The following is a 24192-nucleotide window of genomic DNA, read 5'->3' on the forward strand; positions in this document are numbered from 1 at the left end:
AGTATCTTTTCCGCACATCATTCTTCCTCCTGGGCTAAGCACCAGCTAAATGACCTAGCATCAGGAATGTCCTACACAGAGATCACAAGTCCTGGAGACATACAGGGCACCAGCTCTTTGGGTGGATACCTGCCCAACCTCCCTTGCTGACTCAATCTACCCTCTTCCTAAAACTGATCTGCACAGGGCTGGTGCTGAGGCTGTGCTGGTTTCAGGGAGCAGATTATGTTCATCCATTACCATCAGGGGCACAAGGCTGGGCATGGCTATGAGCCCAGTCCCTCTGGGTAGGCTCACCAGTGGCAAAAGTGAAGGACCATGGCAAACCTTCACAGCAGTTCCCACTGGAGTGGGAAAGGCAAAGAGGTGATGTAGATGGAGTCCTGCAGTCAGGTGTCAAGGGCTGTTTGGACAGATCTTTTGAAGGGGGCCCAGAAAAATCCACAAAATCCAAGACATACCCCAAACCTTTATTGTCCACCCCAGGACAATGGGGCACAAGGGCTTCCAAGGTCCCACATTCCCAGCCAGGGCTGTTGCACAACACAGCTTCCCTCAAACCTGGGCTGGGCAGGTGAGGAGGTGGAGAGCTAGCACTGCAGTCAAACTGAGGGGCCTCTCTCAGACCCTGGCCCCTCGGGGTTACTGTCCCTGTTCCGGAAATGTTCTCTGCTCCGCTTCTTGCTGCCATGGAAACCAACAGCCTCCATCCCTGTGGGGTCTGAGGAGGACCCAGGGTGGTCAGCTCCTGAAGGTACCACTACCTCTTGCAGTCCCTGGTGGCCACTCCACTCCTCAGCCTCAGGCCCGGCCAGATGGGCCAGCTCCACAGAGGCCTCACTCCCAGCACTTGACACATCCCCCTTCTTTAGGATCCTCTTCCTCTCGGCCCTAGCCTCACTGCCTCGTACTGGTTTGGTAAAGACCACTCTCCCCTCTCCACAGCTAGAGGGATCCTGGTTGAAGGAGGGTACATAGTCTGTAGGGGATGCCTGGCTGCGAGAGCCCAGGAAGGCCAGAGCAGCAGCACGATTGTTCTGCTCACTGACTTCAGCCACATCTTCCAGACTGTACTTGGTCCAACGTTCAGGATGTGACACATAATCCGGCACAGGAGGCACCCTGATTGGGCCAGTGCTCTCATGCACTCTGCTCAGGTTCCTTGCCTGAGTCTGACTTGGGGGAGTCACAGGCCGTTTGAAGCTGCCATTGTCAGTCACACTAGTTTGGGGCGCAGAGGGCGGTGCCTGCCGGGCCGCACTCTCCAGACAATCAAAGATGCTGTGACTGCGCTGCGAGAAGGTGGAACTCATGCCTCGGAGGTGGAACGGCTGGACTGGGGTGGTGGGGACACCCGTGAGGGGTGAGGGAGGGTCATCAGGGCCGGAGTCCTCCTGGGCTTCCCCGGAAAGCCTCTCCGGGGACAAGACTTGCACCTCGGCACCACTAGGTAGGCTGAGGTCCGAGTCCGAGTCGCTGAGGGAGACGGTGTCGGAAGGAAGGGTGTCATCCTCGGTGGGCTCCTCAGCCTCCAAGCCAGTCTCCGCCTCCGCCATGCCGACCTGGGACCCTCCCCACCTGTAGCGAAATAGCCCAAGTTCCGCCGTAAGGGGTGTACTTAGGCCACGCCCCTCCGTGTTCTCCCAAGCTCCCCTTTCACCTCCACTACGTGCTAGGCGCCTCTGTTCACAGTCAGACGCTGACCGGTCATGCAGCGAGCGACGGCCTCGCGAAGCTGAGTGCCTAAAGTGTGTCCACACGCGCACAGTTGTGGAGCTGCAGGTTAGATAGGGTTAAGGAAGAGAGTCAATTATGAGAGCAGAGAAGTGCAGACATATAAAGGATGCACGCTGGGAGATGCTGGAGACAGGCTTTAGATCAGCAGAGCACAGCCTCTCCGGGTACACACCGCCACCGCAGGGACTACCCAGCCAGGTCCGGAGGAAGCGCCGTCAGGGGACTGGCCTAGTCGCGGGGTTCTAAGGAGGCCGACGCTCACCGTTCCGTGCACGTTGCAATACCCAGCAGCCTTTCCCAGCAGAGTCCCGCGGGTTCCGCGGGATTCGGCCCGTGGTTCCTGCCCACTTTCGCTCGGCTTTCTGGGAAACCGAGTCCCCGGCTGTCTGACTGGCACGACTTTAGTACATCAGGAACTACAACTCCCAGAAGGGAATGGACCAATGCCCAACGGGAGGTGTAACCTTTACGTATGCGCATCACCGAAAACCGGAGCGGACACGGAATTGACGAAAGAGGAAGAGGCGGAACCAAGGGGCCTCGATTCCCATAACACTCTAGGGCTAGGCCAGTCGCAGAGGGTTGAGGCCTCCAGCGCCGCCTGTCGGAACCCGCCTGAGCAGGGTTCGTTACAAAGGAAGTGCGTCACCACGCAATGCGGGCGCCAACTAGTTTCCTGGCACGGAAGTGGTGCCGGTCTTGTCCTCTGTTGGCTCTCTGGAGCGGGGTGGGACTAAAGTCCTAGTTGGCTATTGGAATCTAGAGATGTGGTGGGCCCTGGAGTGTCGATTAGTTGGTTGGGGCAGCAGAGATTCGAGGCCGCTCCTCTGGGCTCTGCCTATTCGTACTTCGACAGGGACCCCACTTTTCAAAGCCGCACACAACCCCGCTCCAGGTTTGGAGCTGTCCTCTTGCATCCCTGGGGACCAGGGTCTGAGGATACAGTGGGCTGCTTTGTGCTCCCCTTTTTCCCTAGTTCCTGAAGCTGCAGGCCACTCAACAGCCTTGGCCACGTGCTTCACAACATAAAGAGAAAGGGTTCCTCAGACCAGCAGCCCACCCAAGCAGGGAACAGGCTTGTACAGGAGTGGGGGAGGTCGAGATCAGAACGCCCTAGTACAAGCTTGGGGTTCACTGACAAATCAGCCTCCTGGGAGGCTGCTAGGAGCTGGGATCTGAATCTTAGCCAGGCTTTCTCTCCCCTAGAGGCCAATTAAGTGTGCCAGCAGCCTGGGGGAGGGGCTCAGACAGGAGTCAAAGGGGAAAAGACAGTAGTGGTGGTAGCTGCTGGTGTCCAGGAGGTTGCTTAGCCTGACCCTTAGTTCACAGGGCTGAGCTGAGTGGGCTGCCATCTTGCCTATTACTCCTTGAGACCATAGGCTAGAGCCACCCAGCTCTGTAGAACATTTCTAATCACCTAGATACTAGGGATGGGGCAGTGGTCTAACCTTTGCTGTGTTGTCCCTCAAAAGGGGTATGGGGTATGGGTGGGGTGTTTTTGTAGCCTATCCCCAGCACTCTGTGAATTTTCCTGCTGTGTGGCTCCGCCTACTCTGCTCAGCAATGACTTGGCACGGCCAACAGATGAGTGGAAATGAGGTCAAGGCTGGTATAAGGTCAGCACTGAGCTCCTAGGACAGGGAGGTAGAAACGAGGGAGTACTCACATGGAGTGCTCCCTGGGTCCCAACCCTTCCCTCCCACTGTGTTCCACAGCCTCTCTTGGACCTGTTCACCCTGTGCCTGGTGAAGTTCAGAGCTGAGCCCGGTCTCTAACACCACTGGCTCAGGAAGAGGTCTGGCAGTCCCATTAGCATGCCTGATTTTCTCCTCCTTTATTAAATGACTATTTCAAGATGTAATTACAGCAGAAGGTGACACGTTAGAAAGAACAGGTGCATTGAAGGCATAAGAGTGCTTACAACCCAGCTTTTGAAACGGGGGCAGGAAAGGGACGAGGATTAAAAAGATATAAGCAACGTGACCCACAGTGGGCAGAGTGGGTGGACATGGCCCTCTAACTCAGCTACAAAGCCTCTGGGCCAGTAGCTATGGAGGAGGTTTGGCTCAGCAGGCAGAGCTCCCCAGGGGTCCCGGAAGTATAGGGCCCTGCAAGCCAGGGCCAGCTCCACCCTTATATCCCTACACACGCCACCTATGTGTGATGTCAGCCCCCAAAAGGTAACAGGAAAAGTTCAGAATGAAAAAAAAAAAAACCCTCAAAAGGCTAAGTGTAGCAGAGTAATACAGAAATATATACACAGGCCATGGCCCCCAGGAGGTCTCTCGTCACTCAGGGGCAGGGCACTGCAGGGTCCCTGTGGTACAGAGTGAAGGGCCTCAGTACACAGAGCTGTTCCGGATGCCACAGCACAGCACCATGCTCAGAATCATCTCGAAGATCTGTGGGAGAGAGGGGCATTGTCAGCACCTAGGTCCTTGCTTGGGAGGGGTGGCACTCACCCACCAAACAGGCCCTGTGCTCACCATGATGACGGCTACCACGATGGCCGCAATACCAATGAGGTACAGCTTCCCAGAAAAGAGCTCATCAATTTTCTGATGGCAGTCCTCCTGCAGAGGGCCAGAGGGTGGTAACAGTGAGGGGCTAAGTCACAGCCACCACCATGCTCAGAGGTGGGGCTTATGTCCCAGAGGTTATCTTCCATCCAAAATAAAACACATGGACCTGCTGGCCTTCTTTATTACAGGGAAGTGTTTCTGACCTCACTAGTACCCTAGGCTCACCAGTATGTATAAGGGACCACTCAAGAGAGCCATTTCCCAAGATACTGCAGGGGCAAACCCAGGCTCTCAGGACCTAGCACCCCACTCGCTGAGATGTTCTGTGAGCCTCTCTGATGTCCTGCTTGAAGGGCTGATCTTCCTGGTTGGCCACATTCACCACCTACCTACCACCCAGGATATGATGCCCACTCCCACTCCATGTCACCTTCAATAAGGAGTTGAATACGTTGGTGCCTGCGGGACACAGGCTGTTCCTTATCATAGAGGTGGTCAGCGCGGTCAGTGCATTGGAGCCACAGCAGTTGAGCTGCAGAGACCAAGAGTATCACTGTCAGCTTAGGAGCTTCAGGAGACAAGGGAAAGGTCTGGCACATGGCACATCATCACCCCCAAAACATCTGGGAGCTGGCCTGCCCTATTTGTCACACTGCTCAAGAACCCTGTTCCTCCAAAGCTCTGGGCAAATGAGGCCCATTAAGTTCCTACAAATCAGAGGAGAACCTTAGCCAGGCCCTGTCCTGTTTCTGAGGTCTGGGAAAAGACAAGACTCATCTCCATAGATCATACATGCTAGGACTCCCATAACCTGCCCTCCCTGCTCCAGCCTAGTTGTACCGTCTCGTGGAAGGTCTTCACCACAGTCTTGGCATTGTTGGCTTCATCATCCACCACAGCCTGTTGAAGGGCCTGGTCGTAGAACTGCTTCACATCCTTGGCGATCTGGGGAGAACCATAGTCACATGAAACACAGGGCCTACCATCAAGAGCACTTGGCTTCCTCCGATGCCATCTCTTCTGTTGAGCTCCCAAGACCCTTCTACCAGCAAGCACCAGAAGTTTGAAAAGCACCTCTAACCCATGGGCTCAGAGCAGGCTACACCTGCTGCCTGAGCAAAGGCATATCTCCCTCTCCAGTGAACCGAGGCTCACCTGGTCTTTGTTTACGAAGCCCCAGATGCCAGCAGCCACCTCACAGGCAAACAGGATCACAAGGCAGGTGAAGAACTACGGGGAAAGTAGAGGTTAGAGCTTTGACCAGCAATCTCAGTATGGCCCTCTATGGGTGCCCACACGACCAACAACTATGTGCCAAGGGGGATGACCATATTCACCAACCATGTCCTGATTAATGAACCACACAGAACCATGAAAGACAAAGGATGCAGCTCGGCACCCAGATGCCTAAGTTCTCATGGTTTCACCCTGCTCCCTGCTTTGCAGGATGCAGCTGGTATAGGAGATGCAGTTGACAAATCTAAGTGTCTACAGCCTTCAGAGATGCACATGCAGCAACATGCCCCCCAATCTTGACCTCAGTTTCCTTACCCCCTTTATCATACATACACAGGAAGATTAAACTAGGAAGTGTGCTTCATCTTCCCAAGATTTTGATACTGGCTGGCCAAGCTCTAGAAGACATACCTGGGACTCAGCTCCACCAGTAGCTACTGTGGCCAGGACCACTAAGGCGACTGGGTAAGACACCCCTCTGGAGGTTATGCTTTTCTAAAGAGAAACTCCCTCTGTCAATGAGTCTTCAGAGTCAGACTCAACAGAAATCAAAGAGAAAGACCAAAACCTTGGGGAAGACAGAGGTTGCCAGAAACCCTACTCCCCAGCCCTGCAGCCCTTCCTACTTACCGTTCCCAGCAGGCATTGGGACTCCTGAATGGCCCCATAGCACCCCAGGAAGCCCACAAACATCATCACAGCTCCCACAGCAATGAGAATGTAGATGCCTGGGGAGGGGGAAGAACTGAGTGAGTAGGCTGCAGGCATCACTGTCTGAGACCGGAGCGTCTAGGGCACCCACACCCACAACAGGCAGAGTTTGGCAATGTGAGATTTTTTTGTGTCAGTGTCCTGCTAGAGGAACTGCCACTGCCACCAGAGGATAAAAAGCAATTCAGTGTCCAGAGGACACAGGTGATCTGTACTTCACAGGTATGCGTTGCCTTGTAGCCAGTCCCCCACTACTTGCACCCTAGAATAGGAACCCTTAGCACTCACTATAGAGGGCTGAGATGGACTACCCATCTTAGTGCATGAAATGGGGAAGCAGCTGGGTTCAGCTGTTGGTCTGGGAGTGGATGCCCAGGACTCCCCGTGCTGGGTGAGTATGAAGGCAAGGGCAGGCTATGCCAGTAGCCAAGTCCAGGCACCTCATCTCAGGCACACCAGTGTATAACTGTTCTGCTCACCTAACTCTAAGGACAAGAACATGTGGGCGGAGCAGCTGGATGACTGACAGAAGGACAGGGGCAGCCTGAGCAGAGCACTTAGCACCTGTCACACATACTGGCTGGGCTGTGAATATACAGGGGAGCACTGGGACCCAAGACGCACCAGTTGGGCCATCTCCCTGTTTCAGTGCTCACAGTACCCCTCAGGCCCTGGGAAAGACCACTGTGTCTCTGAAGAACCCTCCAGCTCTTGGTCCCTCAGCAGACGCAGCCCCTCCCCCAGTCTCCACGGCAACACTGCCAGGCAGTCCAAGCTTCCTTGCACAAAGCCAGGCCCATTGTCCCCTGCCTGGCCAGCCCAGGGGTGAAGGCGCCATGGCCAGGACCTACTGCCAGGCTTAAAAACAGGCCAGAGCATGGGCCTGGTTTCCTTTGACCTCACTAAACACATCTGGTCCAGGGAAAGCCTCCCACCAGGGCTGCCTAGCAACTGGCTTTTCAGATAGGCAGAGCAACTTCATCCAGACCACTGTCCTTAGGCCCTGAAACCTCATCGCAAGATGAAGTAAGCTCTCTGTCACTATATCAGGCCCAGCAGGGGGATGGACAGGGTACCTAACACACAGGTGCTGTCCTGAGACTGCCTACAGACCCTTCTAGGCCTAGCACATGCCCCATCTGAAGGTCCTGGGGTATAGTCTGAAGTGCTCAACTGTATATTCACAGCCCAGCCAGTATGTGTGACAGGTGCTAAGTGCTCTGCTCAGGCTGCCCCTGTCCTTCTGTCAGTCATCCAGCTGCCCCACCCACATGTTCTTGTCCTTAGAGTTAGGTGAGCAGAATGGTTATATACCGTGTTGTAGTAATAGGAGCAGTGGGGCTGCATCCCCGGCACCCCGGCCGCCTGGCTAGCTTATGCCCCGAAATAACAACACACAAACTGTATTCATTTAAACACTGCTTGGCCCATTAGCTTTAGCCCTTACTGGCTAATTCTGATATCCCGATCAACCCATCTCTAATAAACTGTGTAGCACCGGTCTTACCGGGAAAGATTCAGCATGTCTGACCTGGCGGCTTGCTTCATTGCGTGCGTCTGCCTCAGAGAGCAGAGCTATCGTGTCTGCCCGGGAGAGGGGAGCATGGCATCTCTGAGCTCACTTCCTCTTCCTCCCAGCATTCTGTTCTGTTTACTCCTCCCACCTATGTTTTAATCTATGAGGGCCAAAGCAAGCTCTTTATTTAACCAATGAAATTAACACAAGCCAGAAGACTCTCCCCCATCACCGTGTGCCTGAGATGAGGTGCCTGAACTTGGCTACTGGCATAGCCTGCCCTTGCCTTCACCCCCAGACCAACAGCTAAGCAAGCCCCTGAACCAACTCTCCTAAGCACTAGACAAAGTGCCTTTGTCAGGGCCACATCTGCTCCCAGCAGGGCTCAGTTCAGGGGCAGCAGAGGGCTCCAGAAAGCCAATTCAGAATGAGCAGGGAGATAGTAGCCAGAGTAGCTCCTCCTGTGCATAGGCCATGCGCCTTGCTGCTCAGTGCCCAACCTGCCACATAGTCCAGGGCCCGAGGCTATTTCCTCAGTGCCCAGGAGGCCATGACCACAGAAAGGCAGGTGACTGAGCAGCTCTGGAGCTGGACCCTGATGTAGACTATGGTGACAACATGAGGACAGAGACCTGCCTGCTTCCTAGGCCACCCTATCTGGGCTCTGCAGGGTACCCAGCCTCTCCTATCAGGAAAAAGTGGGAGCTTTGGCCCGGCCTTACAGCATTCACATTGTGGAAGGTCCAAGGGCAGGAAAGAGTCCTTCACGGGCCAGTACTCTTCCTGTCTCTGATACCTGATCACCCCTGTGAAGATGCCCACACCAGCTGCTACACAACAGGCTGCAGTCTCCATGTGATCTGGTGGGCATCCTGTTCCTCTGAAGGCACCAGATCCAAGGAGGAATAGCATTGTAGGACATTCCCCACTAACACCCAGACCTGCTTTCCTCAAAGGAGACCAGGTTCTGCCCCTCCCCTGTACATTGCCTGGACCCTAACCTGACCATTCTACCTGTGGGAAGGATGAGGGGAGGGTACAGAGAGGAAGGAAAAACAGCCAACCACGGTGTGACCTTGGCTGCCCTGGAACACAAGGGTAGAAAGGGAGAATACCGGCGTTTTCTGACTTCCTGACACTACCCCCCTGCCAGCCATCAAGCATGTCTCCCAAGCCCCTTCTAGGCTACACACAAGAGGGAGAATACACCTCAGATTCCTGATGAGTGCTAGGAACTGTGAAAAGGCAGACATGTCTCCAAAGACTTCTTGAGTTCTCAGGGTGCCAAGTCCCCCTCCCAGAGAGAAAGGAGGAGAGTTGCCTCCCTGAGCACAGCGTAGCATAGCCTAGCATAGCATAACATAGCACAGAAGCCCTCTTTCTGCTTTCCCTGCTTGGAAGGGAGGGTGCTCAGTCCCCCACAGGCAGCCTAATAAGGCAGGTGTAGCAGTCTGGCCTGGCTTGTGTGCTGGGGGGTGGGGAGAGCATCTGAGTCATCTACTGACTGCCTGGTCTCCAGCCCTCCCCAACTCAGGACTCCTGGGAGCTCAGCTGTTGCTAGCCCAGGCATCCAGCCCCACCCTGCTCAGGGAGGTTCACCAGAAACGCATATGTTAAAATAAGTAAGGTCTCACAAGGCTCCTGCCCCACCCAGCTGCTTCCCCGCTGCCTAGCCTAGTCTCAGATCTGTGGGGTCCCTATCAGCACTATACCCAAGAGAACTTTCTAGTCTTAAGAGCCCCTCTTATGGGCAGCCTCCCTGCCCAGCACATACTAGGCCTAGGCCACTGCCAGTTCTAATGCCTTACCCACCAAACTCAGACTCTCAGGCTCCTCCTGGAAGCCCACCCTGACTGTTCTCAGCTTGTGACTAGATCCTGTCTCCTTATTACTCACCCACATAGAAGGTGCTGGGTGCTGGTCTGTCTCCAAGTTCCAGGTAGAGCAGACTGGTGGTCTGTGGGTCATGGCGCAACCACAGAGCCACACCAAGGATCACGCCTCCAGCCAGCTAGGAAAAACCAGGAACAATGTCATATAGAGGCCAGAGCACTGTGGGGCGATAGAACGCTACCACAATTATCATGTGAGGCCATCGTTTCTAGTTGTGGGGGGTCTGTCCATTGTCTGAGCCACTGTCCACTGGGGCCCTGTAGCCCACAAGCTTCTCTGACTACAGAACAGAGCTCAAGTGTACCCCAATACTTCATGACACATACAAGAAGGTTTGTGATGAAAATGTGACTCCATTGATAGGAGTGCTTTAGCATGTAGGGAACCCTGGGTTCCATCCCCAGAACCACATATACTGGGTCTGGTGGTGCATTCCTGGTATCACTTGAGAGACGGGAAGCAGGAGGATCATGTTGAGTTTGAGATGAACCTGGGCCATAAGAGACCTTGTCTCCAAAATAAAACCTCTTTTTCTACTCATCTCAAGTTCCAGATTGGCCAATCATGCAGTATTTTTATCTGAGAAGTGTGGCAGAGGTACCCTGTCCTAATAGTCTTGAGATTGCTTAGGGATTGCCACAGGCAGGGTACTGGGAACCCCGTGGTGGGGATACCAAGTTCTCCTTGCCACAAGAAGAGGGGTGACAATGTAATGTCATCAGGCCCCACGGGGAAAACAGCAGGGCACCTCCTACCATGGATTTGTGTGAAGCCCTATAATAGAGCTTCTGGAAGCAGGAGGTGCCCTCAGGACAGACCAAGGGAGAGGCACTCTCTTCCCCATTTCTAGGCATCCTCTTCTTGCAAGGGGTCAATGGATCTGTCTAGCACAAACAGGAAACAAAAACCTGGGCCTGATTAAAACAAAACAAAACAAAAAACCACCAGGTGGCCCACTTCCTTCTCTGGGGATCCAGGTCAGCACATAAGCTCAACAAAGATCATGCGAATCCCCAAACAGACTGGTTCTGGAAAGAGGACCTGTGGGACCCACCTACCTCCTTCTACCCTAGGATCCTGTTCTCCGCCTAGCCCTGAGAGAGGAAACTAGGGGCCACTTTCTGCAGAACACCATCACCTCGTACCCTCATCCCATGGGTCCTGTGGTTTTAGCTTCTTCTGTAAGTTTTAATTCAGTTTTCACACTTTGGTTAAGGAGGGATGAGTCCTCAACCTCTACCAGAGCCTGAGAGAACAGGGTCTGTGGTACAGCAATTAAAGCCACACTGTGCCCAACCTACAAACGACATGAAAGCTGGGACCCTGAGAGTGCCCTTATGAGCAAAGGCCTAGTGATGCCGGGGATCCCCAGAGCTTCTAGAGCCTTACAGCGACAGCTCTGTGTCTATACGCCCTTAAGAGGCTAGCCTTCAGCCTGGGCAATAGAGGCAGGAGGGTAGGGCCTGGCAGGAGGCCACAACAGGCAACACTCCTCTTAAACTGGCATGAGAGGAGGAGGTGATCGGCCCGAGTTGCCCTGGTAACCTGGCTTCCTTTGCAGCTTCGAAACGTCATGTATTTTGTTTGAGAACTGGTCCGGAGGTCGCTCTGAGATGTTCCAGAGCAGAAGGACTAGGTGGCATGCCTGCTCCCCATGCTTCCCTCTGTAGTTAAAAGACCCCATGGCGACAAATCCCCAATAGCTACAGAAGCTGAGGGGCAGCTGGTGGGTCACCTGCCTTCCTCAGTCTGTGTGCTTACCTGTAAACAGATGGGCATGCAACCATGCCTGACTCAGACTTCTCTACTGATAGAGAATTTTCCCTGTGACCTGGAGGCAGAAGTGGGCAATGGACGATATTCAGCCCAGCCCCAAAGCCTGCTAATGTGGGTGTCTGACCAAGCCACCACTTACAGCCAGGCTTTATGAAAGAGGTGGGGTCAGGAAGCTGACTTCAGAGAAGTCTCTGGGCTTCAGTCCTTCATGTTACCTGACAGGTCTGAACTGGGGTTGAGCGGGAGGTGAGGCAGGGGGGAATGGGAGACTTGGCCACTCATCTGTTGTCTCAGAGGCAATGAGAGCTGAGTGGGAGAGGGCAAGGAAGGAATGCCAGGCATTGGGCTGGCTGCCTCCAGCAAAGTGACCCTCCACCCCCTGCTCTAGGGAGGAGTAGAGGAAGTGCTAGGAAAATGACAGGGCTCAGGAAGGTGGGACAGGGGGTCTTCAAATAGTAAGAGGCTGGAAACGAACCTTAGCTTCAAAATGTAACTATCTCAAATGACCAAAACAGACAAGGAACTTCCAAGACTCCATGGTAAGAGATATTCATCTACTGAGACAGGGCCCTCAAGTAGGGTGGGACTACCATCCTGACATCATGAGGCTCCAAAGAGCCACAGGGAGATTACCAATCTACCCACTAAGCCCAAATTGCCACCGGGTGTGGCGGGGTGGGGTGAGGAGTGGTGGGGTGGCTGGCTCTGCTGCACCGGCGGGCAGCTTGTCGTTTCTGAGGTCTGTTTCTGAGAAAGTTAGCTGGTGCCGCCTCCTCACCACAGCCAGCTTAGCACCTCAGGCTTTACATGCAGGTGTGTATGTTTCTCAAGCTTCCCTGTTACAGCTCAGCCTAGAGCAGTCCATATGTCTCTTGACCGATGAATGGACAGGCGCTGGGTCCATCACAAGGCAGGGAGAAGACATAGACCCACGAGATCGCAAGGAGGACGGGTCAAGGTGCTGAGTGAAAGGGGCCCATCGGGGATGAAGCAGCTGATGCCTCTGGACTCTGTTCATATGAAAGCAGAATTCAAAGTTCATTCAAGATAGTGCAGAGATAATCCAGCAGAAGTGCTGGGGGGAGCAGGAATGGAAGGGACTGCAAAGGGCCCTAGGATGCTCTGGGCATTCACTCTTCTGATGGCGCTAACAGTTTCATGGGGGTATAAATGCTGGCTATGTTATATGTCAGTCACAGCTACAGAAAACTATTATTTAACCCCAGCTTCAGTCCAGTCTCTAGGTCAGAAGCTGTGCTCAAGCACATTCCCCAGGCCTGTGGGGTGTCGCAGTGATTAGCAGCAATCAGACAGGCACATATCTTGTCTACAGAAACATTGGTTTAGAATGATCTGCAAAAACTGGGCAACACTCACATCCATTAAAGAAATACCAGTCCAGTGTCAATGGAAATATGCAGCGGTGCCATTGGACAGAGGCACAGGTAAGGTTAAGGGTGACCAAAACCTCTAGCTGTGTCATATCTGAGCTGGGGGACTTCAGGCCCATCTCAACCTCCTCCATCTGCACCTTCATTTGTTAGTAAAGGGAGTAATACACACAGGCTGCAGTGTATGACGTCACTGTATTTAGCTCTTGCTAGAGCTGAGGAGGTGATCCACAACGAACCTTACCAACGATCCTGGGATTTCTTCATGCAACCACTCAGGGGCCAAAGATGCCTCTGCCCAAAACTTCTCTTCCCAGGTGGGTCCACCACCTGCTTCTACAGCCTAAGACACCTTCTGCTTAGAGGTGGGGGTGGGAAGCACCCAGATGGGATGCCCAGGTAGGTTCCCGGAGCGCCTTCCACAGCACAGAAGAATGCATTCATGACTCTATACAGGATTATGTTGCTTCCTCCTCCTTGAAAACTAACACATAACAGACTCAAACTTTAATAGGATGAGGAGCTGCCAAGCACACTGGGTCCCTGCCCGGCTGGTCTTGTGGTTTCCCAGAAGACTGAAAGGGAACAGGCCTGGGGCAGCATTCTACTCTGTGCTAGCTGCCCACTGCCAGCCCTGGGCCAGACCTCAGATGGGGGCATACCTACCCCTCCAGGAAGGGACAGAGCTCCTGTCACCAGCCTGGAAGGTCTGAATGATCACCCCAGACACCCCACATGTTCCGGAAGGCTGACTATAACATCAGCTTGTTGTTTTAGTGACCTTTTGTGTCTTGGAAGAAGAATCAAGGGCAGAGGCAGACGAGGATGGGGCTTGCTCCATGCCTCCTAGGTACATGGTGCACAACGGAAGGTGCATCAGAAAGAGGCTGTCCACCTAAGCAACTGGAAGGGGCTGAGGGTCTAGGAACCTCCCTGGTAATGGCAGAAACTGTGAAGATCAAAGGCAGAGGGGCAAAAGGCTTCCCTGGGCAGCTGGGAGAAGTCAGAGTAAAGAGGCTCCATCTGGCAGGTTTTAGGAGCTGAGGAAAGGGCAAGATGAAGAGGCCAATGGAAAGAGCTGACTTAGGTGCTGTCCTCCCACCTGGGTCCCTGTGCTCAGGGCACAACAGGCCAGGGCCTGGTCAGGCCATGGAGGATGGGGACAAGGCCAGATTCCTCTCTGAGAGATATAGGATCATGCTCAGGCCTTCCTGGAGGTAAAGACTTGCAGTTCACCAAAGGAAGCTCAGGAAGGAAGCTGGAGAGAGGGGCAGGAATCCTTGCCTTGGCCAGGAAGCATGGTTCCTTTCACAGGCCCCTCGCCTCAGGAAGCCACTGTCCTAACATCTAAAAATAGGTGGCAAGGCAAAAGCTTAGCTCTGGGGCCCAACTGACAGGCTGGGGAGGGGGCAGGGCCATGGAGGATACACTGTTGTCTTGAGGTACAGGAGATTAGGCTGGGCCATCCCAGCTCTGCCTTTTCCAGGTCCAGGCTATAATGTTCCTCAGACAGAGAAGCTGGCAGGAGCTTTCCCCGCCCACCCTACACCTGCTCTCCTCTAGGAAGGCCAGGGTCTCATGAGACCCTGAAGGGAGACTGTGTGGACCCTGATGGCCACAGTGATCTGCCAGAGATGACAACAGCAGAGGCGGCATGGAGGCCAGGCTGTTTGCTTCAGAGAAAGCTCAGGTGGGCCTAGTACCCACTTAGAAGCACAAAGGGAGGCAGGGGACGAAAGAGCGGGTAGAAGAGTCCTATGTAGCTCTGGTGTTGCCACCAGCAGTACCAAGAAGCTCCCATCTGCACCAGGCTAGGCGTGGCCCTCTGTCCCAACCATGTCCCAGGGCAAAGCTGTGGGGCTGGCATAGTCTTACAGCCCACTCTGACTATGGAACGAGGTGGCAGAGTGGGGAACAGTTTTACCCCATCCCACTACTTCCTCACATGACAGTTGCTTGAAAACCTCAGTCCCTTCATCACTCGCAAGGATCTGATAGCAGCCCAAAAGGGTGCTACTTCGGGTGAGTACAGGGAAGACTGTTACCAGGGCTGAAGGCTAGGCCATGCCCCCAGGATGGAGACTTTTTGCCAAGAAAAGTTGCAAGAGGATGGATATGTATTAGTGGGTGGGTGGCAGCTACAGTATGTGCTTGCCACACACCATAAGCCCTTGCCACACTAGGTCCCACTCCAGAGCTCAGGGATAGAATTTCAGGAGGACAGGTGGCTTGGGCTTCCTCATTCCTGCACCTGCCACACCAGACACCTTTAAATACCACTGGGACCTTAACTGCTAAGCTGCAGTACAGAGCCAACATTGATGCTTGACCACAGGTAAACAAGTCACAGAATGCCACAGACCCACCCTGAGAAAAGTGCTGATGACCCAAGCTGACACAAAGCATGGCGTGATCTGAGAGATAGCGCAAAGGAAACACAGCAAACTGGGGGGCCCTATCACCCTTCTGCCCTAACTGCCGGGCTCTTGGCCTAGATTACAAACTCATGGTAATTTAGAGCTATAAAATCCTAGGCACCTGGATTCTAACGACTTCCCTGCACTCCCAACCCTGCAGCCCTCTCCAGACTTCACACGCAGGAAAGCAGGTGCCCTCTCCCAATACCCCCTTGTAGTTACTTTGGCAGCCAGCTCACAATTCCCACCACCAGTTGATCACTGGTTAATCCCTTGTGAACTGCTTCCCAAAAGGTAGAGTCCACACAGAGAAACCCAAATGGTTTTGAATGGCATAGTGTGTGCATGTGTACTGTAGGGAAGGTACAGGGGGGAGGATGTCCGCAGTCAAAAGGTTCCTGGAAGGCTACTGGCATGCCAGGTCACAGTACATCCTACTAAACAGTTGAAGGACACCAAAGGCCAGTTCTCGGGACATCTGGTTCTCTAGCAAGAGTCTTAGAAACAAAAGAGATACCTATAGAGTGCAGGAACACCCGGCACTCACAGTATGTCCTACCGGGTGCCCTGGTATATACCAGGGCCAGAGCCACCGGCACCTGGACTTCCCCACATTCCCACCCCACCCTACCCCCACCTGAGCCCTCTCCAAAGGCCATGTGTGCAAGCATGACTGCCTACTATCTCCCTGCGGCGCCTGGACTCTAAGCCTATTGATTTGATGACTGAGGTTCCTCCCCTTGGTGGACTCTGGGTGCTGCAATCCAGGTTGGCAGCTGTTGGTGAACCTCCTGGAGCAGCACAGACGCTCCATTTGAGGAAGCAAGACTGGACTAAGGGGAAGGCGCTGAGAGAAAGCCTGAAGGGTCCAAAAAGAATAGGGTGAGGGCTCTTATCATGAGGTAGCCGTGTGTGAGAACCAGGAGAGGCTGCCAGAGGCTTCCCACTTCTTTACTCCAGTTCTGTGCTCTCTCCACTGTGCAGACATCCTTCTTTGAAGCCAGCCCAGGGACCAACCACAGATTTCCCCTCCCGGGCAGCCCAGCCCACTGATTGTCTTTCCCAAAGTCGGGTAAGCTGACAGCCTGGGGGAACAAGGGGAAGTCTGCTCTCCCACAGGTGAAACTAGGCACAGGAAGTTCTCATTCCACCCTGAGCCCACAGGGATTGCAGCCCCTCTGCCGGAAGGAAGACAGCAGACTGCTGAGTGACAGACAGTCATGTGCCGTCTGGAGAATTAAATGCCAGTTAAGGCTGTAATCAGCCTTTTGTGGTGGGTCGGGCTGCCTGGGCCACTGGAAGGGGGCCACCAAGCAGCCTTAGGCTGGAGGAGCAGCCAGTTCTGGGCAAGGAACACAACTCCCATTCCAGTGAGGACTGGTGGCCTCCCCTCCCTTATCCAACTACACCTATTGGAGTCATTATCACACTAAGCTACTCCAGGCCCACCCCAGGACATAGGCTGGCAGGGTGATAAACAGGGACACCATCCCCTACTCTCCTGTCCTACTCCCAGCAGGAGTCAGGAGATGCCTCTCTCTACCCCAGACCTGTCTCAGAGGACAGGTATCCACCCAGCTTCTAATAGCATCTTACACAGCCTCTGCTGAATTTGCCCACTGCTCATCTTTCAGGTTTGTGTCTTGTCCCATGTGTCCTGGGAGTCCAAAATTCTGTTGGCCCCAAAGTAGGTTCTGAACAAGATAGGTCTAGTGTGGGTCTTAGCCCAAGGAGGACTTCTGAGCACAAGATTATGAGTATGCAGTCTGGGGCGCCTGGGACATCCCCTCCAACAGATAAGCCACTTTAATCTGTAAGCTGGAAATTTTAAAAAGTGCCCATTGAGACATTTACTGTCAACCAAATCTCACTTCTAGAACCCTTAGCCTCCATAGCCATCACGGGCCCACAGGACCTCTCAGCCCCTTCCCCAGACACCTCTTACACCATTACTCAGCTCTCCTTGGCCCAACTCCCTGTTGGACACTGTGCCCAGCATCCATTTCCTGAGCTTCCTTTATGCCAAGCCCCTTGCTCCACTCTGGAGTGCATTAGCTAGTCTGCCCACAATCCCAGGAGAGAGATACCCCAGGAACTCCCACTTTAAGGGGAGGAAGTGGAGGCTGAGAACCAGAGCAATGGGGTGGGGCTCCCCAAACGTTCAACTTCATGGCATCAGGAAACTATCAGCCACAGGACAGGCCTTGCCACACAGGGCACAGAGGAAGCCCCTCTGCCAGGGTGCTGTTCGCCAGTTGTGGTCTGGCTCTACCCCAGATCCCTGACCACTGTGGAGGCCAACATGGGTGGGGAGGAGAGGTCCATGGGATTGTGAAAGGGCATGGTTTGCACTGTTCTGCAGTCAGTAAGTGGGCCTCTGGGAGCAGGGGAGGCTTCAAAACGGTTTCCTGGAGCCTCAATAGAGAATTACCCCCCAGGGATATGTTGGGACTCCACCCCAGCTGCCTGGGAAACAATCAGCCTCACCCAGCCCTAGCTCTCCAGGGAAACTGAGGGGCTACCAGCTTGATCAGGTGGGTGGGCCAAAAGAGGAATACCCTGCAGGTTCCTAACACCCTGCATCTGGAGCTCAGGGGTCAGTGGAGGGACTTCCTGAGTGAATTTAACTCCTTGCACGGCTCAGAGAAGGCACCACTAACCAACACAGCTACCCAGCCACGACCCAGGGCACGCCCCAACAGAGAAAGATTAACCCCATTACCCAAGCTATTCCCTGGGGTCACTGTGACTGACAACCAGGGTCTCCTCAGCAGGTCACACAGCATACAGTTCAGTCCAGTTGCTGCCCATCCCCAACACCTTAATGCTCCCTACCCCACCCTGACCCACCCACCCTTGGAGCTTCAGCAGTCACGATAGGAAACAGGTGTCCCCTTGTCCCACACACCCACTCTAGAGGCCATGTTACAAGTTCGCTCTTCAACTTTAGAGACAGACTGTTTCCACATAACCTCATTTCTTCATGGGAAAAAGGAGGATGGAGGGAAGAGCAGGCTGTGCACTGCGGGGGGAGGGGGGAGGCGGGGTGTGAACGCTGTTCAGAGGGGTGGCTAGCACTGCCCATTCAAGTCCCCGCAGGAAAGTCTGTTAGACTCTACCACTCTCATTCTCAAGCCAGTCAGGAAATGGAAAGAAACACACACCACCAATGGTCACTCCCCAGCAATGAAGACAGGACCAACGGACCCCTGGAGACCCTCCTATAACCAAGTCTCCATTCCAAGATGACCAAATGGGTGTGCACCTCTTTCCAAAGTGGAGAGCCCAGCTATGTCTGAAACGACCTCAAGCCCCTGATTCGTATAGACACCAGATTTTTGCATTATCCTGGTCTGCACCAACTCAGAACTGCACATCCCCCTTCTCTCAAAAGCCTCCACAGAACCTTAAGGGCCAGGCCAAGGCTGTAATCTGTGCGGGAGACGACAGACAAGGAGGAGGGGCAGCTGCGGGGTGGGCAGGAACTGGGGCATGCTGCGCAGCAGCACGCGGGCCACCTTGTCCTTCTCTAGGCCCAGAGCTCGAGCCTCCCAGGGTGGCAATACCAAGCTGAAGAGCAAGTAAGGGTAAAATAATAGTGGGGTGGACGTCTCCAAGGCGAGTGTGCCCCCACCATTTCGAGGCCGCCCATCCAGGGGCGGTGGCTACGATGAGATCATGGGGGCGGGGCGCCAAGATCCCGCCCTTCTCAAGCCCCCTCAGTGCTCGCGAAGCAGGATGGTCCCCAAAACGGCGTTCACGAGGGTGCTTATACCCCCTCCACAGCTGAAGGCTCAGGGTTACGTGGCTCTAACCCTCAGATCTTTGCATCGGTCTCCAGCACTCAGAGGCGACAGGCCAACGATCCCCTAATTCCGCGGCCTCAGAAGACCCTCGAGCAGAGGCCTGGAAGCTCAGCTCCTGGCCCCAACCCCACTGGCGAGGGGCGCCAGGCCCCCGGCCGGCGCACGGAGCCCACAGGTGGCGCCGCAACTTCACTGCCGCGCTGCGCCCTCTCAATTGGGCCTAGCGCACTGCCCACCCTGGCCACCGACGGTTCGCCCGTCCCCAGTTCCCGGTGGCTGCTCACCCAGAAGACGAAATTGAAAACGAAGAGCAGGTATTTGATGCATTTGGTGCAGCCCTCCACCCCCATGGCGGCGCGCGGCCTGCGGAGCTTGCGCTGGTCTTGGAGCGGGCGGTCTGGGAACGCAGGACTGGGGTCCGGGACTGGCAGGTGGCCAGGGACGCTGGCAGGCCCGGGAACTGGGGAGTGGAGAGCGAGAGAGACGCGGGGTAGAGAAGGGCTGGAGGCCTAGCGGAAAGCACGAGAGTCCAGACCGCTTAGAAGCAGGGGCGCGCTCGCTTGGACCGGGCGCGCGCCGCGCTCCGCACTCTTTATAGACCGCTAGGTCCCGCCCCTCCTAGGCCCCGCCCCGAGGACACTCCGCCCCAGGCCCCGCCTCCCGCCTGCGGGGGTTCCTGGACGAGGGGTGCTTGGGTGCTGCTGCCACTTTAGTTCCAGAGTAATCGGTCAGGAACTCAGTGCAGATGGTTCTCACGGTCTCCTTGCGCTGTGTGCCTGTGTGCGCGCGTTGGATATCCCCAAGCTTCCTGAGGGCTCTTATCCCCCGGGAGCAGGCTGCTAGACGAGGGCTGGCCACAAGATAACCCCCAAAGAATCCTAACTTACTTCCTCCCTTGTTGGGGCGCCTTGGACTTTCCCCGAGGGTTCCCCAGTGGAGCTGTCTCGACCGGAAAGGGTCTTAAGAGTTAGCGTGGTTTTTTTTTTTTATGTGTGTGTGTGTATCTATCTCTTAGGCAGCAACTTGGATGTGTCTGAAGCTCTAGAATGGAATTCTATGTTGGTTGGTTAATCCCATGTCCCACAGATAGAGTCCCTGGCTGCAGTTCTGGTAACTGCCTCTAGGAAGGTCACTAGTGTACCCATTGTTCCTACCCAGTCTTGTGTCTGGAGCACCCTCGGGGGCACCTTCAAATACTGCCTTCATGCTATCCTGACTGTGCCTTCCAAGTGTCCTTCCTCCATCCTCTAGCTGGCTCCCAGAAAGTTAGGGCTGTAAAGAAGTGAGGAAAGATTTGGGGGCCTGAGCGCCCCCTTCCTGGGTGAGGAGTGGCTGCTGTCACTGTGGTGATATTCCAGCAAAACATTTGGCACCCTCTCCCCAAACTGGAGGACAACCTGGCTGTTTCATCAGCAGGGACTCACTGGGGACCATGGAAGGACTAGTTCCCAAGACTCAGCTTTTTCCAGTTCACTCCCTGTTCTTAAAACATTGAGCAGTTAAGGGCACGTTCCCTATGGGGCTCACCCCTGGGACCCTTCTGGCTACAGGGCATTGGAAGTTATATATTAATTTTGAGACAGGGTCTTGCTAAGTAGTCCTGGCTTTCTGGGAATTCACAGAGTTCTGCCTTCCTCTGCTTTCCAAGTGCTGAGATTATAGGTGTGGGCTACCATGCCCAGTAACCTAAAGAACTAATATTTGAACTGTGTATAATACACATGTACACCTGATGATTGGCCAGTAACTTCCTGGGTGGAGCTACTTTTCTGGAATCATCTACTCTGCTAGGCTAGTAGGTTTCTTGAGGGTTAATTTGTACGTTTGTTTTGGCTTTGTAGCGGGCTAGTAGAGCTGCTACAGTAAAGGATTGTGCCTACTTTTATAGTTCCTAGAGGCTGATGTTATGTCACAATAAAAGTTACTCAAGTCACCGATCTGAAGGGATGCCACAATAAAAGTCCTTTTAGTCTTCGCGAGGGAGTCTATGAGGATTCTTTTTGTTTAAAGGAGGAAAAAACAGTCCTTGTATGTGCAGAGATGGGTAACTGCTTGCTCATCAGCTCTCCACTGTCTCCAGTGATGGGACACCTCATGCCCAAAGTAGGGGATGCACACTGAAGGTCATGCAAGGGTCAACTGCTTTGTCTACATACTGTGTGGTACATCAGTTTTTTTAGTGAGTTCCATTGTGTGCCAGGAACTGCTCCAAGTGCTGGCTATGGGCAGCCAAGGAGCCACAGCTACTTCCTTTGGGGCCCTTAGGCTCTGATCACATCAAAGCTAAGAAGGAGTTTCCAGGATGCTTGACCAACCACAGTTGGGGGGGGCGGTTGTGGAGCAGTTTTCTCCAAATTAAAACATCCCATTCTGGAGGGAAGGGATTAAGACTAGGAAATGAACAACTAACAAGTCTCAGAAGTTCCTGAGATTTACAAAGCCCCTTCCTCCCCAAGGACATGTAAACAGGAGGAGAGCCCTTGATCTGACTCGTTGAGGTGCCAGAGCTCCAGGATTTCAAGTTTTGTCAGCCATCACCCATACTAGGGTTTTTGGTGATGCGGCTGCCTTCACGGTGTCTCTGATCCCCTAAGTAGCCACTCATTCATACTCCTGTAAGTAGTCCCAGTGAACTGACTCATTTACCAAGTTGCACTTTAGTGGAATCTTTCTTTGGTTTGCTGTCAGTTCCCAATCTGGAGTGAGTGGATGTTCATATTGCATCTTCCCAGGGAAATGTCACACAATAGTAGTAGACCTCACCTGTGGGTCTTAGAGGAGCGAAGATGGGTCCAGACTCTGACACCTGAAAAGCCTTGTGGGCTGAGAGAACCATTCCAGGGCAAGGCACAGAAAGGAAGCTCTCTTGGACCCAGGAGAAACCTAGACAGATCTTGGTTAGGTGGAAGGTCAACATGGGCGCATTCTGTTCCATCTAGTGGGGGTGGGGTAGGGAACAATCTCACAGGCTCCAGGAGGCTTGCTGAGATGACTAGTTGCAAGAGTATATGGGGCCACCTTACAGGGCCTGCACCTGTGAGCACCACATCTCAGTGCCTTGCCTTGACATCCTGCCAGCTTGGCTATGCAAGCATGCGGAGACCAAGGGGCCAGTTTGGTAGGACATGGATCAGGTAGGTACCCAGAGAGTGCATCAGAGAAGGGTCCCTGTGGTTAGCTCAGCCTGACAATATTTCTTTTCTTGGCTCCAGAATATCAGTGGTGAAGGCAGATGAGCTGTGTTAGGGAATGAGGGAGGAAGCCTAAGCCTGGGAAAGGAGGTTCCTCCCACTTTCCCCTGTCCAGCAGGTGTGGGAAGGTGGGAAGAGCAGGCCTTCACAGCCAGGGCTTGTCTCAAAATTCTCCTGCCATTATGACGCTATACTGGCTTCTCAGTTTTCCCAAGTGTGACAGAGATGCTGCAGTGTGTCTCTAGGTGGGTAAAGGCAAAATGTCCTTGTCGCTTGAAACAGGGCCTGGCCTGATGGGAAACTCAAGGTCAAGTCCTGTTTGGCCCAGTCCCAGGGTCTTGTGACTCTCGCCACAGAGGACTTCTGCTGTGTGTGTGTGTGTGTGTGTGTGTGTGTGTGTGTGTGTGGGCGCGCGCGCATGTGTGCATGCGTGTGTGGCAGGAGGGGGGGGTGTTGTTGCAGAGCTGCTTTCTTAGTTTCCTAAAATTCACAGAGACAATCCAAACGGCTGTTTATGCAGAGCTTGCTCAAGTGAGGAGGTTGGCCACCGTTACTTCTGCTTGCTAGAGATTCATATGCAGGTCAGGGAGCAAGGCAGCTGTGTATTGAAAGAGTTCAGTATCCAAAAACAACCAGAGCAGTGCCAGACAAAACTCTTGTGACCATCTCCATAGAGACGGGAAATGCAGCCCTCTACTCTCCAGGCCCACACGCTCTCCATTCCCCAGCAATAGAAGGGGATCTGTCCTCTAGACCCCAGGAAGCACTCAAGATTTATAAAAGTCCTGAGCTTTTGTCCTCCCAAGGAAGACTGGAGGCTCCTCGCCCGGAAAGGTCAGAGACAAGACAAGATGAAACAAACAAGACAGTCTGGGCATTTCTCCCCAGGGTTCTAAGCAGGATGATTCGGCAATATGGAAACCATACCGTAGAAAAGGACATAGGAGCATGGAGAAGGACAGTGTGCTGATACGTGTTTAAAGGCTCCCGTGAGACATACCTACAGGCAGGTCTGTGAGGGAGTTTCTAGACTGGGTTGGCTACAGAGCAAAGACCCACCTGAAAGGGGAGCAGTTGCCATCCCAGGGACTGGGATCCTAGAGGGCATGAAAAGCAGAAAGTGTGCTGAGCACAGCGTTCATCACTCTGCGTCCTGATTGTTGGTATAATGTGACCAGTTTCCTTAAATCCCAGCACCCATGCCTTCCCTGCCATTATGGAATGTACCCTTGAACTGTGAGCCTGAGTAAATCTTCCCTCCCGGAAGTCGCTTTTCAAAGGAAGTTAGGACAAAAACTCAAAACAGGACAGAAACCTGAAGGCAACAGCTGATGCAGAGACCATGGTCAGGTGCTGCTTACTGGCTTGCTCCACGTGGCTTTCTCAGCCTGCTTTCTTATAGAATCCAGGACGAGCAGCCCAGGGATGGCCCCGTCCCTTCCATATCACTAATTGAGAAAATGCTTTACAGTCTTGCCTAACTGCCTGATCTTATGAAGGCATTTTCTTAGTTGAGGTTCCCCTCTCTCATAAGACTTTAGCTTATGTCAATTTGACATAAAACTATCCAGTATAGCTGGGCAGTGGTGGCGCACGCCTTTAATCCCAGCACTCAGGAGGCAGAGGCAGGTGGGTCTCTGAGTTCGAGGCCAACCTGGTCTACAAGTGCTAGTTTCAGGACAGGCTTGATAGATACAGCGAAACCTTGTCTCGAAAAACCAAAACCAAAACCAAAAAACAAAAAAACAGAAATCAAGACATACAACCCAGAAGCACTTGCTCAGGACTGGCACCATCCGTTATCTGAGCCCTCCCATATCCATAATTAATAAAGAAAATGCCCCACAGACTTGCTTGCAGGCCAGTTTGATGAGGGCATTTTCTCAGTTGAGGTTCCCTCTTCCCATGTGACTCTAGCTTGTATCAGGTTGCCAAAAACAACAAAACTAAACCAGACTCAAACAAAAAATTAACCAACACAGTAGCGATGGCAAGC

The 24192-nt window shown here is 53.7% G+C and overlaps 2 protein-coding genes across 5 annotated transcripts; both read right to left on the reverse strand.

The window, feature by feature from the left end:
- Positions 1 to 449: 449 nt before the first annotated feature.
- On the reverse strand, positions 450 to 3404 carry Tssc4 (tumor suppressing subtransferable candidate 4). Of its 4 annotated transcripts, none has more exons than XM_041666373.1 (2): positions 2000 to 3404; positions 450 to 1776 (listed from the first exon to the last, which is right to left on the reverse strand). In XM_041666373.1, exons 1-2 carry the CDS (start codon positions 2215 to 2217, stop codon positions 603 to 605), a joined length of 1392 nt encoding a protein of 463 aa, XP_041522307.1. In that variant the 5' UTR covers positions 2218 to 3404; the 3' UTR covers positions 450 to 602. The 4 variants fall into 4 exon arrangements, with proteins under 4 accessions (XP_041522307.1, XP_041522310.1, XP_041522308.1 ...); XM_041666376.1 differs by having other exon boundaries at positions 450 to 1578; positions 1910 to 2120; XM_041666374.1 differs by having other exon boundaries at positions 450 to 1578; positions 1661 to 2120.
- A 152-nt stretch (positions 3405 to 3556) lies between these two features.
- On the reverse strand, positions 3557 to 19586 carry Cd81 (CD81 molecule). The gene is made up of 8 exons (XM_041666377.1): positions 19290 to 19586; positions 9619 to 9733; positions 6126 to 6223; positions 5415 to 5489; positions 5100 to 5204; positions 4690 to 4791; positions 4224 to 4310; positions 3557 to 4139 (listed from the first exon to the last, which is right to left on the reverse strand). Exons 1-8 carry the CDS (start codon positions 19353 to 19355, stop codon positions 4077 to 4079), a joined length of 711 nt encoding a protein of 236 aa, XP_041522311.1. The 5' UTR covers positions 19356 to 19586; the 3' UTR covers positions 3557 to 4076.
- Between the last annotated feature and the right edge of the window lie 4606 nt (positions 19587 to 24192).

Source organism: Microtus oregoni, unplaced genomic scaffold, assembly GCF_018167655.1.
Source record: "Microtus oregoni isolate MIOR12 unplaced genomic scaffold, Mior012 000016F_ref0000370, whole genome shotgun sequence".
NCBI classification, from domain to species: domain Eukaryota; kingdom Metazoa; phylum Chordata; class Mammalia; order Rodentia; family Cricetidae; genus Microtus; species Microtus oregoni.